Source organism: Equus asinus, chromosome 3, assembly GCF_041296235.1.
Source record: "Equus asinus isolate D_3611 breed Donkey chromosome 3, EquAss-T2T_v2, whole genome shotgun sequence".
NCBI classification, from domain to species: Eukaryota; Metazoa; Chordata; class Mammalia; order Perissodactyla; family Equidae; genus Equus; species Equus asinus.
In genome coordinates, this window is record NC_091792.1 from 144,415,156 (window position 1) to 144,431,288 (window position 16,133).

General features: G+C 38.0%; 1 protein-coding gene across 1 annotated transcript in view; it reads left to right on the plus strand.

The window, feature by feature from the left end:
* ADGRA3 (adhesion G protein-coupled receptor A3) overlaps positions 1-16,133 on the plus strand; it is a 127,161-nt gene that overhangs the window by 72,111 nt on the left and 38,917 nt on the right. Inside the window, exons 9-11 of the mRNA XM_014838837.3 lie at positions 2,074-2,275; positions 3,242-3,397; positions 15,955-16,116. Coding sequence (XP_014694323.2) covers positions 2,074-2,275; positions 3,242-3,397; positions 15,955-16,116 — 520 coding nt within the window. The remainder of the gene's footprint in view (positions 1-2,073; positions 2,276-3,241; positions 3,398-15,954; positions 16,117-16,133) is intronic.

Sequence of the window (16,133 nt, forward strand, 5' to 3'; positions counted from 1 at the left end):
CGGAAAATGAAAGTTCTTGGGTGGCCTCAAACTTGGGAGGCCATTGGCGTTGGACTCTGTGTTAACATAAGCAAAATGAGTTCAATATTATGACTTTTTTACTAGAAAGTTAAGAATTTGTGAGAGGTAAAACTTTTACCTTAAACTCTCTTTACTTTCAAAGTTGCTTTAAAACATCTTTAAATGTATTATTAATATTTTTTACATTCAGGATTTTAATAGTGAGTTTATAGTTGATATAAACAAAGGGAGATAGATTGCTGTTTAAACCAGAGTAAAGATTGTTGAATACCCAGTTTGCACGGTCTGTGATGGGTCCTATTGCTGCCTTGTGGCTGTAAGCCCGATTTTTAAAGGATAAGTAAATCCTTTGGTTAATCTTTCAAATTTGAGGTGAAAAAGAAATAACAGCATCTTAGCTCAGCTAGTTCTTCATTGCTTTTTTTTAATTGTCTTTTGTCCTTTGAAAAAAATTCTCCTTGACACAAGTATACAGAAATCAGCATTTATTATTGCCAGTGAATAAGTCTTTTATGTGGATTAACTGTTAATCTATAATACTTATATTGTATACTTCAAGGTGAACTAGATAACATTTAATTTTGTTATATCCAACATCTTTTACTAAGTAATTATAATATGTCTTCTGCTTATGGTGGATTTTCTTTTTTTACTCATAGCTTTTGAGTATTTTACACTTTTAAAAGTAGAAGAAAAATTGAATTATTTAACTGACTAATGAATTATTTATCTTTTGACACTCCTTAAGATATACAATTAAACTTCCACTGCATTATAAGATTTAGTTTAGTGTTGCTTGGTCTAGTTATACAGTTTTTGATAATGAATTATATTTTGATGTGACTGATTATAATTTAGCAGTTCCTGTGTTATGAGTCTGCTGTAACTTTTATTAAATATATTCATTTTCATTCCCATTTTTGGAGAAGTGGAAGATTTCTTCCAGTCCATTTAGTGATGATCCATGCCAACAGGTTTGTATAGTCACTTAAACAGTGACTATACAATTTATTTGGGCTTCTCCCAGATAAATTAAGTTGTATACTGTGTTGGAGTTCTTCAAGAGCACCCACAAGCACAGAAATTTGCTAGAAGGATTCATGGAACTTGATATAGTTGTAGTCACATCTAAGATATCTTATAGGGATGTAGTAAGATATGTAGCTGGATCATAAGGGAAAAAGGCACAGTTGGGTTCTGAAGCGATCCATGTGCAGGCCTCCTTGTGCTCTCTCCCTCTTGTGAGGGTTGCACAGAGCCTACTCCTCCAGTGATGAAAACGCAGCACCCTCCATGCAGTGTTTCTGCCCAGGGAAGCCCATTGAAGACTCAGCACCCAAAGTTCTTATTGGGGGGCTGGTCATATAGGCATCCTCTGCCTAGCACGTACTGAAATTTCGGACTCCCAGGAAGAAAACAGGTGTTCAGCATAAACTGCATTACTTGTCCAAGCACTGTAGGCACAATGAACACCCTTAGCAGTTAGCTGTTCATGGGGATGCTCCAGGCCCCAAATTCCTAGAGACCACCAAAGGGCCAGTGTTGCAATCAAACCTTTCTAAGGATAGCAGGGGACCTGCTAGCCACTTGGACCTGCTGTGGTAACTCTTCTCTGCAGTGGTACTAACTGCTTCTGCGAAAGGCCAAATTCTGTTTAGATTGGACACAATTCTGACCTTATATACCTAATGGTTACATAAACCTACAATATAATAGCAGTAATTAAAAAGAAACGCAAATCCATTTGTTGCAGCATTTTTCTCTTTTACGGCATAAGGCACAATTTCCCTGTCTGTTTATAGCAACATTTAGAGTATTTTAGAAAAATATCCTATTCTGTTATGGTATTAAAATATACTTGGCTGATAGTTTAAAATGATTTAGTTCATGTTAACTTTTTTTTTAGTTTGGTTTTTATTCTTAAAGGAGTTTTATTTATTCTCCTTGATTTTTCTCTATAATTATACATGACGTTTTCATCTTCAACTTTTCTTCTCTTATGACTTTTGTCAATGTAAGTTTTCTTGTATTATTTTATCTTCGTCCCTCTAGATGGCCCCGAACACTGGCAGGCATTACTGCATATCTGCAGTGTACTCGGAACACCCACGGTGCTGGGATCTATCCTGGAAACCCGCAGGATGAGCGGAAGGCTTGGCGCCGATGTGATAGAGGTGGCTTTTGGGCAGACGATGATTATTCTCGCTGTCAGTATGCAAACGATGTCACTAGAGTCCTTTATATGTTTAATCAGGTAACTCAGCAGTCTTCAAATTTGCCGAGGTTGTTAATAAAACATGGTATTCAAACCAAATTACCTAAGAGTTTTTTTTACATCCTAGTAAAGCATAAGGATTTTGGGTTTATGCTTCCATTGATTGGTCTATCTTGGAGATCCAGCCTAGTTTTCTCAACTGGTATTCAAGGCCCTCTGTGGCTTCACTCTTCCTTTCCAGTCACTGCCTGGTTTTCCGCCTTTGTTTGAATGCCTTAATCATCTGTTTCCACTGGACAAAATCCCAGCCATCCTCCAAGTCCACCTGGGAAGCCCCCTCTTGGGTTCCTTGTATGTAAAGTCCCTTTGTCACAGGTGATCCTTTGTCATACATGTACTACTCAGATACCTTTTCCTGTCTTTGCTTCTATGCATCTTTTATAAACCTCACCAGATTATCAGCAGCTGGAAGATGGTGTCTGTATTATACATTTTTTTATGAACCTTAGTATCTGGGATACCCTTTTTGCAATGATTGGTGCTGAGTCGTGTTTAAGTCAATAAATAAACAGATGTAAAACATTACTGGCAGTGCCTGGTGATACAGATAAGTGCTAAATAAATGGTTCATACTCCTGTGGAGTAGGAGTTCCAGGGAGATATTGATCCCTCCCAGCTGGAGTACTCAGGAAAGCCTCTTTACTAAGCAATTGGAATTGAGTGCCTGTAAAATTTGGAGAAGCAGAGAGGGAGAGATGGTGCAGCCTGTTTACATGATGTGTTTTCATTTATTATTATATTTCATGCCAACTTAAAGAAAATTTCTCTCAGGGAAGTTCCCATGAAAATTTCAGTTTTCTCAGGTTTGAAAAAGCATTTTAAGAAGGTCGTGGTGAGTAAGTAATAAAGATTTTGAATCCATTGCTATGTTTTTAAATACAAAGATAAAATGTCAAAATTCTGTTGATATTTTGCTGAGTGCCTCCTTTTTCCTTTTTCGTGTAGATGCCCCTCAATCTGACCAACGCTGTGGCCACAGCCCGACAGTTACTGGCTTACACTGTGGAGGCAGCCAACTTCTCTGACAAGATGGATGTTATTTTTGTGGCTGAAATGATAGAAAAATTTGGAAGATTTACCAAAGAGGAAAAATCAAAAGAGGTATTTTTCTAGTTCAGCTTTGTAGCATATAGCATGCCAACAAACGGTCCTGTGGTAGAGATGAATCTGTATTTTTAAAGTCTGTTTATGTTTGCTAGATTTGAACTAAATACACTTTTTAGTTTCCAAAATGGTCCTAGAGAAACTTCCACTCCATCTATTATAGTGACCTTTTGTTGGGTGGAGTAGAAGTGAACTGTCAGTTCTGGGAAATTAAGGTCCCCTGACAGAGCAGAGCCAGCCTGGGAGAAAGCATCTTTCCGCCTCCACATTTTGGGTTAGTACTGGGGAGTACTGGGATTTCTTTTCTCTACACAAGCCATGTGTGCATCCTTCTTAATGTGAGTTTTAGTCACCCAGATCTTGTGTTAAATTGCTTAATTGCTTTTGTGATGTCCTGGAGAAATGAAAGAGTGTTTTAGGAACTATTTTGAAATTCCAAGTGATTGAAAACTTAGTGACCATGAAAGGGGTACATTTTAAAAACCATGCTAAAACTATGATATGCTTGTGCTGGCCCCATGCTGTAGTGGTTAAGTCTAGCGTGTTCCACTTTGGCAGCCCAAGTTCATGGGTTCGGGTCCTGGGCACGGACCTACACCACTCATCAAGCCATGATGTGGCAGTGACCCGCATGCAAAAGCAGAGGAAGATTGACACAGATGTTAGCTCAGCTAATCTTCCTCAAGCAAAAAAAGAGGAAGATTGGCCACAGATGTTAGTTCAGAGCAAATCTTCCTCACCAAAAAACAAAACAAAGCAAAACTGTGAATATGCTTGTCAACACAATATCCTTTAGGAGAAAACATTGACAACCACAGTTTTTAGAGCAAATGACCAGCAAATAATGTTTTGAATAAGTTTTTAGAAGCAGTTTAACATATTCTTAGACTTCATCAGGTGTCGAGCTGCCTGAGAACTTTATATATTGTTTCTTTTATGATATAATCACACAAAAATGAATTTTAGAGGTAGAAGAAATCAAGTCATAAGCTGAAGCCCAAAGAAAATTACATTATTTATAAGGTTTTACAGCTAGGTTAGGGCAGGGCTGAAAACAGAACCCAAGAACCCTGGCCATCTAATTTAAGAGTTTTCTTTTATATCACATTTACTTTCTAGTACAATGTTGCCCTGCCCTGGTATTCCAGAAATATTCAATATACAACTGTGGGGAGAATATTGGACTAAAAGTCTAATGTGTTTCTTTACGTAGAACATCTCACATTGGTGAATATGCTAAAAGGTAAATTACATTTAACGTAGGAGCTTTTTGGGTTTTTTTGGGTAGAATATCTATTAATATCTTGCATTTTGGTGATAAATTTTGGAACTGCCGCCTTAGTACATTAGGTAGTTTACTTGATGTAGCTGTTAAAGGAAGAAAATAGTTCTATGTATATAAATGAGACTCAGGTCGGAGGACCACTTGATAACGAGGTAACATTTCAGTGTTGTTATCTGAACTTCAGACCACAATTTTCCAGTGAACTGTCCTCCTGCTTGATTGTGTCTCTGGGCCACAGCCTGCTTCCTGTGTAAATTTTCCTCGCGCTGAGAGAAGCTGGCTGCATTCTGGCTCTGTGCTAATCCTGCTCTCCATTGTTGATTGTAATCACAGGTTAGCTGCCCGCATGATTAGAAGTCATTCTTGGAAGAGGGATGTTTCGAGTCACTGGTGTAATTGGAATGACATTTGGAATGTGGACATTGAAAAAGATTGTGCCATCATATAATACGTATTTATTCCCACGCTGCCCAGCTTTGACATGAGGGGCCTCTGTGCACCTCCTAACTCAGGAAGAGCGAGGTGGTGCCCAGAGGTGCACATTTCACCATATTTGCAAATGTGTGGAATGAATGGTCGGTCACGTTGGCGTATTCTGAGGTGGAAGCATCTTGTTGAGGACTGGAAGTAGCTGTGGTTTGTGAGTTACTAATTAACCATGGGCCCTTTCTTTGTTTTTAAAATAGGGATGGTACTTGCCCTGTTAACTTCCGGAGTTTGTGTGCGCAAGTGAGAAAATACAGGTGAAACTACTTGCAGAATCATTGCAAAGCTAGGATGTACTTTTATATGATCAGGAAATTTAACATTCTTATGATCTCAGAAGCTAAGAAGGAGGTTCTTTAAAAAACAGAAATCACCAGCGTGCTTTAGTTACTTGTCTAAACACTTAGTTTGAAGGAGGTTGATGTCGCTTTCACTGGCTGACATAGGAGGTAAAATTTTAATTATCTTTGGAAACAAATGAAGGCAACTTATTTAGTCTAAATAGAAGAAACAGAGGAAAATTATTCAGGATCGAACAACTGAGATATAAATGTGATATTACCCATCTGATTCTTTGGAAACTTAAACCGCAGGCCATAGCTTTCACCGTTTAGTAAAAAGAAGTCATGAGGTTTAATGGCTTCATTTTAAGTTACTTACCATTACATAAAATTATGCTAAGGTATCCTAACGAGCATATAGCTTAATTGGACAAGTAATTAAATTGATTTTTGTATTATGTACAAAAAATATTCTGCTATGGATTTTTTCGAAACTAAAATATTATGAGGCAGTTGCTTTTTAACCTGTGATTGAATCTAGCCAACACTAGCTGGTACTCTGTTGTCTTAGGATGAGAGCTAAAAGCTGTCCAACTGCCAGGTCTAAGTGATGTATTTAGTGGGGTCTTTGAAAAAGAGCTGAAGGTTGTCTGTCAGGCAATTTAAGTGTCTGTTCCATATTTATGATAGTGATTTCTCTTATGAAAACAATACATAGCCATTTCTGAAGATGAGAAACTACATAAAGATTAGATTTGGTTATGTGCTGTAGTCCCCTTACTGTATTCTAGTTTTAAATATGTGAGTGAGGCACGCACCTTAATGCTAGTTCAATACAAAGTTCATTTGGCACCTTTTTTTATATAGATTGGAAAAAATGTAAAGTTCTTTCATTTACTCATTTAAAAACATAATCACTTCTCTATTGACAGTTATGTTTCTTTCTTTTGGTATTTCTAATGTTTTTTTCCTTGATTCTACTTGTGAGACTTTTCTATATTGTTAAGCTTTTCAAAGACCCAGCTTCTGGCTTTGCGATCTTTTCTAGAACGTTGTTTCTCAAACTTGAGTGTGCATCAGAATCAGCTGGAGGATTTGTTAGACACAAGTTGCTGGGCACCACCCCTTCACTTTCTGACTCTGCAGGTCTGCGATGGGGTCTGAGAATTTGCCTTTCTGCTAAGTTTCAGATGATACTGGGCAACGTGTCTTCGGGACAGGTTTTGAGAGAACACAGTAGTATCTTCATTTTCTAGCTTTACATTGCTTTTTAAAAACATTTCATAAACTTTTTTTAATTAGAAAATTCCAAGAGTCTTGGAGAGAGAATGTTACCATTAATACCTATGTTATACCTTTGACTAAGCTTCAACAATTTTCAGTACTTTCGAGTCTTGTCTCATCTCTCTGTCCACTTATTTCCTTTGTCCTCCATCCCTCCCGCCTTCTCTCTTTCTCCCTTTTTCTCTTTTTCAAGGCTGGAATATTTAATAGCAAATTCTAGGTGTCATATTTCATTCATAATTTTTCGAAAATATATGGAATTTTAAAATATAACCATGATACTGTTATTATATCACCCAAATGAGTTCTAAGTCCTTAATATCATCACGTCTAGTCCATGTTCAGTTTTCCTTGATTATGGTTTTTTAAAAATGTGGACTTTGGTTGCTTAATGGAATCTATTCATATAATTTTGCAGTTGGTTATGTGGGATTTTCTAGACAGATAGTTATGTCACCAGCAAATAACAGTTGGTTTATCTCTTCCTATGTAAAATAGATCCCTTTTTTTTTTTTCTGGTTATACATTGGAGAGGACCTCCAGAACAATGCTGATTAATGTCGGTGATAAGGGGTCTTAATGAGAATGGTCTCATATATCATTATTAAGGGTGATACTTGTTTGCTTCTGCCAAGTACCTAGGAACAATACCAGAGTAGGGGAGGTCCCTTTGAAATTAGATCTCACCTTGAAGTTTTTCAGACCAGAAAGTAACATGAAGTCTGACCGTAGTCCTGTGCAAATGCCAACTTGTGTTTGCAGTTGTCAAGGAAGAAATTCTTTTTACCTCGTATCTTGTGCCAATGACAAGACAGGCAAGTTTCAACTTTCCTTGCTGTCCCCTTCCTTCTGTGAGGCTAATTTAGGGCTGGATTGTCCTGACCCAGGAGGTGTCCCCTTTGGGTTATCAGTTTTATGCAGTGGTCATCTCCTGTTAGGCCTGTGTTGGTGGGGCCTAGGCCCTCTGTGGACATCAAAAGGTAGTCCATGGTCAACAGAGTTCTGCCTCAGAGCTCTTTGAATTTCTGCTTTTGTTTTGCTATTGGCTCTGGAGGAGTCTTTATTTTCTGACTGGTGCATTTAAAAAAAACTTTCTTTGCTTCAGCATTTTTTCCTTTTAGCAGGAGAATTGTCCAGAGCACGTTGTCTTCCATACTGCCAGGAAGGGAGATGCACATACGTTTTTGTAATCAGAAAAAACAAAATCTGCTTCCATTGGGAGAATTGGAGGAATCTTAGGAGTGAAGCGTTTCCATTTGTTGTGAAGGTGTGGCTGAGAGTGCTGCTCATTAACTTCTGCCTCTCTCGAATGTTCCAGGAATTATTTTTATAAATGCAACTTTGTCTGCTTGGATTGTCTACTTAGAGGAAATGTTCTCCTTCCTGTTGATAATTGTATCTTCGTTGCCTGTGCTAGAAACACAGCAAGAATCAGTCCTTCTCTAGTCACAGCAGCTCTGCCATTGATGTGCATTTTTAACTTCTCTGTGTCTCTTTTTCTTTTTTTTTTTTTTTATTAATGTTATAATAGATTACAACCTTGTGAGATTTCAGTTGTACATTTTTGTTAGTCATGTTGTGGGTACAGCACTTCCCCCTCTGTGCCCTCCCCCCACCCCCCCTTTTCCCTGGTAACCACCGATCAGATCTCCTTATCAATATACTAAATTCCACCTATGAGTGGAGTCATATAGAGTTCGTCTTTCTCTGACTGGCTTATTTCGCTTAACATAATACCCTCGAGGTCCATCCACGTTGTTGTGAATGGGCCAATTTTGTCTTTTTTTATGGCTGAGTAGTATTCCATTGTGTATATATACCACATCTTCTTTATCCAATCATCAGTTTCTGGGCATGTAGGCTGGTTCCACGTCTTGGCTATTGTAAATAATGCTGCGATGACCATAGGGGTGCAACGGACTCTTGAGATTTCTGATATCAGGTTCTTAGGATAGATACCCAGTAATGGGATGGCTGGGTCATAGGGTATTTCTATTTTTAACTTTTTGAGAAATCTCCATACTGTTTTCCATAGTGGCTGTACCAGTTTGCATTCCCACCAACAGTGTATGAGGGTTCCTTTTTCTCCACAACCTCTCCAACATTTGTCACTCTTGGTTTTGGATGTTTTTGCCAATCTAACGGGTGTAAGGTGATATCTTAGTGTAGTTTTGATTTGCATTTCCCTGATGATTAGCGATGATGAACATCTTTTCATGTGTCTATTGGCCATATTCATATCTTCTTTTGAGAAATGTCTGTTCATGTCCTCTGCCCATTTTTTGATCGGGTTGTTTGTTTTTTTGTTGTTAAGCAGTGTGAGTTCTTTGTATATTATGGAGATTAACCCTTTGTCGGATAAGTGGCTTGTGAATATTTTTTCCCAATTAGTGAGCTGTTTTTTTGTTTCAATCCTGTTTTCCCTTGCCTTGAAGAAGCTCTTTAGTCTGATGAAGTCCCATTTGTTTATTCTTTCTATTGTTTCCCTCAACTGAGGAGTTACAGTGTCCGAAAAGATTCTTTTGAAACTGATGTCCAAGAGTGTACTGCCTATATTCTCTTCCAAAAGACTTATTGTCTCAGGCCTAATCTTTAGGTCTTTGATCCATTTTGAGTTTATTTTGGTGTGTGGTGAAAAAGACTGGTCAATTTTCAATCTTTTGCATGTGGCTGTCCAGTTTTCCCAGCACCATTTGTTGAAGAGACTTTCTTTTCTCCATTGTAGGCCCTCTGCTCCTTTGTCAAAGATTAGCTGTCCATAGATGTGTGGTTTTATCTCTGGGCTTTCAATTCTGTTCCATTGATCTGTGGACCTGTTTTTGTACCAGTACCATGCTGTTTTGATCACTGTAGCTTTGTAGTATGTTTTGAAATCGGGGATTGTGATTCCGCCGGCTTTGTTTTTCTTGCTCAGGATTGCTTTAGCAATTCGCGGTCTTTTGTTGCCCCATATGAATTTTAGGATTGTTTGTTCAATATCTGTGAAGAATGTTCTTGGGATTCTGATTGGGATAGCATTGAATCTGTATATTGCTTTAGGTAGTATGGACATTTTAACTATGTTTATTCTTCCAATCCATGTGCAAGGAATGTCTTTCCATCTCTTTATGTCATCGTCAATTTCTTTCAAGAAAGTCTTGTAGTTTTCATTGTATAGATCCTTCACTTCCTTGGTTAAGTTTATCCCAAGGTATTTTATTCTTTTCGTTGTGATTGTGAATGGGATTGAGGTCTTGAGTTCTTTTTCTGTTAGTTCATTGTTAGTGTATAGAAATGCTACTGATTTATGCACGTTAATTTTATACCCTGCTACTTTGCTGTAGTTGTTGATTATTTCTAATAGTTTTTCTGTGGATTCTTTGGGGTTTTCTATATATAAGATCATGTCGTCTGCAAACAACGAGAGTTTTACTTCTTCGTTACCTATTTGGATTCCTTTTATTTCTTTTTCCTGCCGAATTGCTCTGGCCAGCACCTCCAGTACTATGTTGAATAGGAGTGGTGAAAGTGGGCACCCTTGTCTTGTTCCTGTCCTCAGAGGGATGGCTTTCAGTTTTTGTCCATTGAGTATGATGTTGGCTGTGGGTCTATCATATATGGCCTTTATTATGTTGAGGTACTTTCCTTCTATACCCATTTTACTGAGGGTTTTTATCATAAATGGGTGTTGGATCTTGTCGAATGCTTTCTCTGCATCTATTGAGATGATCATGTGGTTTTTGTTTTTCATTTTGTTGATGTAGTTTATCACGTTGATTGACTTGCGGACGTTGAACCATCCCTGTGTCCCTGGTATAAATCCCACTTGATCATGGTGTATAATCTTTTTGATGTATTGCTGTAATCGGTTTGCCAAAATTTTGTTGAGGATTTTTGCATCTATGTTCATCAGTGATATCGGCCTGTAGTTCTCCTTCTTTGTGTTGTCCTTGTCAGGTTTGGGGATCAGGGTGATGTTGGCTTCATAGAATGTGTTAGGGAGTTCTCCATCTTTCTCAATTTTCTGGAACAGTTTGAGGAGAATAGGTATTAAGTCTTCTTTGAATGTTTGGTAGAATTCTCCAGAGAAGCCGTCTGGTCCTGGACTCTTATTTTTGGGGAGGTTTTTGATTACCGTTTCTATTTCCTTACTTGTGATTGGCCTATTCAGATTCTCCATTTCTTCCTGATTCAGTTTGGGGAGATTGTAGGAGTCTAGGAATTTGTCCATTTCTTCCAGGTTGTTCAATTTGTTGGCATATAGTTTTTCATAGTATTCTCTTATGATCTCTTGTATTTCATTGGTATCTGTTGTGTTTTCTCCTCTGTCATTCCTAATTTTATTAATTTGAGATTTCTCTCTTCTTTTCTTGGTGAGTCTGGCTAGGGGTTTGTCAATTTTGTTAATTCTTTCAAAGAACCAACTCTTTGTTTCATTGATCCTTTCTATTGCCTTTTTTGTTTCAATATCGTTTATTTCTGCTCTTATTTTTATTATTTCCCTCCTTCTACTGACTCTGGGCTTTGTTTGTTCTTCTTTTTCTAGTTCTGTTAGGTGTCGTTTGAGGTTGCTTATGTGAGCTTTTTCTTGTTTAGTGAGGTGGGCCTGTATTGCGATGAATTTCCCTCTTAGGACTGCTTTTGCTGCATCCCAAATGTTTTGGTATGTCGTGTTCTCATTTTCATTAGTCTTCAGATAAAATTTGATTTCTTCTTTAATTTCTTCAATGATCCATTGTTTGTTGAGAAGCGTGTTGTTTAGTCTCCACATTTTTGCACCTTTCTCTGCTTTTTTCTTGTAGTTGATTTCTAGTTTAATAGCATTATGATCAGAAAAGATGCTTGATATTATTTCAACTCTCTTGTATTTATTGATGTTTGCTTTGGTTCCCCAAATATGGTCAATCCTTGAGAATGTTCCATGTGTACTTGAGAAGAATGTGTAACCTGCTGTTTTTGGATGATGTGTTCTATATATATCTATTAAGTCCATCTGGTCTAATTTTTCATTTAATTCTATTATTTCCTTGTTGATTTTCTGTTTGGATGTTCTGTCCATTGGTGTTAATTGTGTCTCTTTTTCTTAAGTCCGTATTTCCCACTCTTTATTTGTGTTTTAATCTAAAAAGAATTATCTTTCGTATTTTGTTAGGCTAGCTCAAACCTTCTATAAGGAAATAGAGAATAAAGGCAACATTTATTCATGCAACATTATTCTCAGTCTTTTTGCCCTCTTCCCTTCCCACCAGTTTCCCTATTGTCGTGGTTGTCATCATCATCATCATCATCACTCTCTTTACTCCTCTACCATGGTAAAGTCAGAGCGTTAATCTTTGCCCTAGGCCCTGATGTTGATCACAGTTAGACCTCTTATTGGCTATTGATTACTTAACTGAGCGAGCTGCTGAGAAGCATACAGTGGATCTCAAGGCCCTCAGGACACTGAAGCTAGTTAACGGTGACATCAATAATGGTGACATCAGTACACTTTTAAAACTTGGCTTTCACAGCAGAACAACTCCGTCATTAAAGATAATCAAGGTAATAACAAACTTTGAGATAGTTATGATCTCAATATTATATGTAGTTTGTAACTAGGAGAAAATCGTGAAGACTACTTGAACTTAGAAAATAATAATACCAGGGGGTCAGCCCATTGGCATAGTGGTTAAGTTTGCACTCCCCGCTTTGGTGGCCTGGAGTTTGTGGGTTCAGGATCTGGGCACAGACCTACACACTGCTTGTCAAGCTATGCTGTGGTGGCATCCCACATACAAAATAGAGGAAGACTGGCATGGGTGTTTGCTCAGGGACAGTCTTCCTCAAACAAAAAGAGGAAGATTGGCAACAGATGTTAGCTCAGGGCATATCTTCCTCAGCAAAAAATAAATAAATAAAATAAAATAAAGTAATTAAATATCCTCAAGTTTGGTTTGTAATATTGTGCATTTCCTATGCTAATGTATCAGAAATTCATGAAAATTACAGATGATTTTGATCAGAGTTCCAAATTATGTATTGAGAACATGAAATATTCTGTCTCTTAAAACAGATGACATTTAACACTTCTATTGTTACTAATATGGCATTTTCATTTCTTTACCCTTTTATCTTTGACAAAGCGCATTCGCACATATTTCCATTTGATCCCCACTGTTTACTGTGACAGGTGGAAGAGCAGGTGCATGATTCCTTCTGACCCTTTTGTGGCTGGACTGGCCTTCAGGGAATGAGGTCAAGGAGAAATACAATGCCTTCTGATGCTGGTTGCCATTTTTAAGCTGTCTTTGTGTGTCAGATTTCAGGAGTACTTTTTTAATCCAATGTAATTTTTCATGCACTGTTATCCTTTTTTGCCACTGTGACGGATTCAGAACTACTTCCCCAACCGAGCTGCAGAATAAATGTATAGCATTTGATGATTACCTGGTCTAGGGACTATTTTGGCAACAAATTCCTTTCTTAGTTCTTAGCCATTTGAAATGAAATAATGAGAAAAATAGCTTGTTCTCAGCTAAGACAATCACTCTTATGAGCTCTATGCCTTCTTAGAGAGAGTTCTTTTCTTTGTAATTGTTAACACGTTAAATCCCGTTACTGGCATCAGCTAGTGGACCACGGCAGTAGTTCTTTGATCACGTAGTAGTCATAGTTTTTCAGTTGAAATGATGTATATATTAGGTCTTATATTGGATCTTCGTAAAGTCCATACATTTAGAACTTTAAGAAAATACAGAACAATAAGTTGAGTTGTAACTAAGCTAATCTGTAAACACCTCGTATATTTTTGTAGTACCTTAGAATAGAATCAGTATTGTCCTGTATTTTAAGTTTCCGCAGCTAATGAGAATTTCTTTTCTGATAGCCATAGAGCATATTTTACCACATCCTCTCTTTTACCTATTTATTTTTATATACAAATTTGAAATCATGATAGGTAAGAATAATAGACAAAAACTTAGCTAAATTATTGCAGCCGCTCTGAATTCCTATTAAGAGGTAGTGGTAATTATTCCAATCACTGTATAAATGACTGATTAACATATTTGGTAATTGACATATCTGAAGTCACTATCCTTCATAACTCCAGAAATAAAGGCTTCTGTTTGAGTGAAATTCATCCCCATACCTGTTTGTTATCGGAATATGTACTAGGATGCTAATGTTCCATGAACTGTTTAAAATGAATAGGTTTGGGATCCTACAAAGCTTGATTATAGGCTTTTCCTTATTTTTTGTTAGTTGATGCTGTTAATGTCTTGGGTTTGGGGGAAATGCCTCTTGAGAATCTGTGAGTCCATTAAAATAGGGTATTTGGATTATATTGCATTACTCTTCATCATATATTACTCTGCTTATTTTCTTCATTGCAGTTATCATTAAACGTGTATTAACTTGGGTGTTTGGTATTTTCTTCACTAGATTATAAACTCCAAAAGAGAGCTTGTATGTTTCTTTCACTGCTGTATCTCCATTGCTTGGGACAGTGTCTGCTCACCTTGGTCCTCAACAAATAATGTAGTCAATGGGTGAATGAATATTGTACAGTTATTGGCTTCTATTCCAGGAGCTGTACTAGTGAATAAGGGTATAAACATAAGTAGGACACTGTGATGTCCCTGTCCTCAAGATGTTCACAATGGAAAGAAAGGAAGGACAGAATTGTGATACGCTGTGTTAAGGACAGTACGGAGTCAGTTAACTGTTTTTTAATTGGATGGGAGCATGGGGCTTTACAGAGGAGAAAGAGGCAGTTTTGCTAGATGATGCACTGGTATTGAACACAGCCTTCAAATATGCACCCCTCTTAGCAGTTTTGAGGTTGAAATGGTAAAAAAGAGAGCAATAAAATAACAAGAAGAGCTAACATTTTTTTGAGTGCTTGCCCTGTGCCAGGTATGGTTTCAGGAGCCTTATATTTATTATTGGAACTTAAACTTCACAGCATTCAGAAAAGACAAGAGTGTTGTTATCCTCATTAGACAAATAAAGGAGGGGATGAGAGGTTAAGTGTGCAGCCCAATCAGTGGTCAGGATTTGAAGTCTGGTTCTTCACCCCTCTCTTAGAGCAGTTGCTCACCCCATGGTGCCAGGGTTGGGATCTGGTGGATTTCCACAGGCTTGTCTTCTTTGTGAACCATGGGTGAGATGGACTGAACTTTTTCCAAACTTGCATCAGCCCTCATAAACGTCCGGGGAAGAGCATTGGGTGCAAAACAAGGTTGCAAAGCTCAGCTGGGATCTTCTAGGACAATTAAAAGACATTCTGCTAAGACAGCCTTGGCTTTCTGGTGTGGCTTTGGGGCTTAACGCCTTTGATGCTTACTGCTTGAATAGAGGACCAGCCAGCCTGTAAATCCTCTGATCCTACCTCTGGAATGCTTTTGTTGTTCTTTTGGCCACAGATCTGCCTCTCAGGAACATTTTGCTCAATACCAAACTCCCTCGACAACAGTCCATTAGCCCTGGACTGTTCAATGCATTTCTCCAACATGGGACATACAGGTCAGAGTCAACAATGGTCAATTGACATTTCATTGGTATTGCCTGACAGTTGTTTACATCTTTAAGTTATGGGCTGAGCTAATGAAAAGAATGCAGTAAATGAAAGAAAACCAGCAGTGAAAAAGTGAGCACCTCTTAGGATCTGTTTATTTCTCAAAGCATTCATCGAGTTGGGAGGAAGAGAAGAAGTTCATTTGAGGTAGAGGAAACTGCGTGTGCAAAGACACATGCGATGGCCCAGCGCACGTAAGGAACTCACCATAGTTGGACGTGCCTAGAGTTTTGAACATGACAGGATGCTCGTGAGGCAGGCAGGGCATATTTCTTAGTAATGATACTTAGCTAGCACAAAAAGAAGGGTTTATAAATGGTTTTCCAGACAAAAAGTTGAGATCTTTTTATTCTGGGATCATGTGATGTCTTTTTCTTCCTCTTGAATAACGTAATTGCCTTTGGCCCCATTATTTTGAGTCCTGCATGTCAGTCTTTTCACCAGTGATTTAGTGGTTACGTAAGTACACTGTTTTGAGTAAAATATTACCAAATGGTCATAATCGAATGTACTATTCATATCTGAAGGTGTTTTAATGAGAAACAAGTAAAGTCCCTGTTGAGTTTTCATGTGAAAATTTAGACTGAAGGCCAATCTTGTTGTCTCGTTAGGATTTTGATTATGTAAAACAGCCTGTGTTGGTTTTAAAGATCTTTTCTTTTCTCTCCTGTACGCCTGCTAGCTAGGTGATGTGATGGTTGACATTGCAAGTAACATCATGTTGGCTGATGAGCGTGTCCTGTGGCTGGCACAGAGGGAAGCGAAAGCCTGCAGTAGAATTGTTCAGTGTCTGCAGCGCATCGCCACGTACCGTCTAGCCAATGGAGCTCATGTTTATTCAACAGTAAGTGTAACATTATC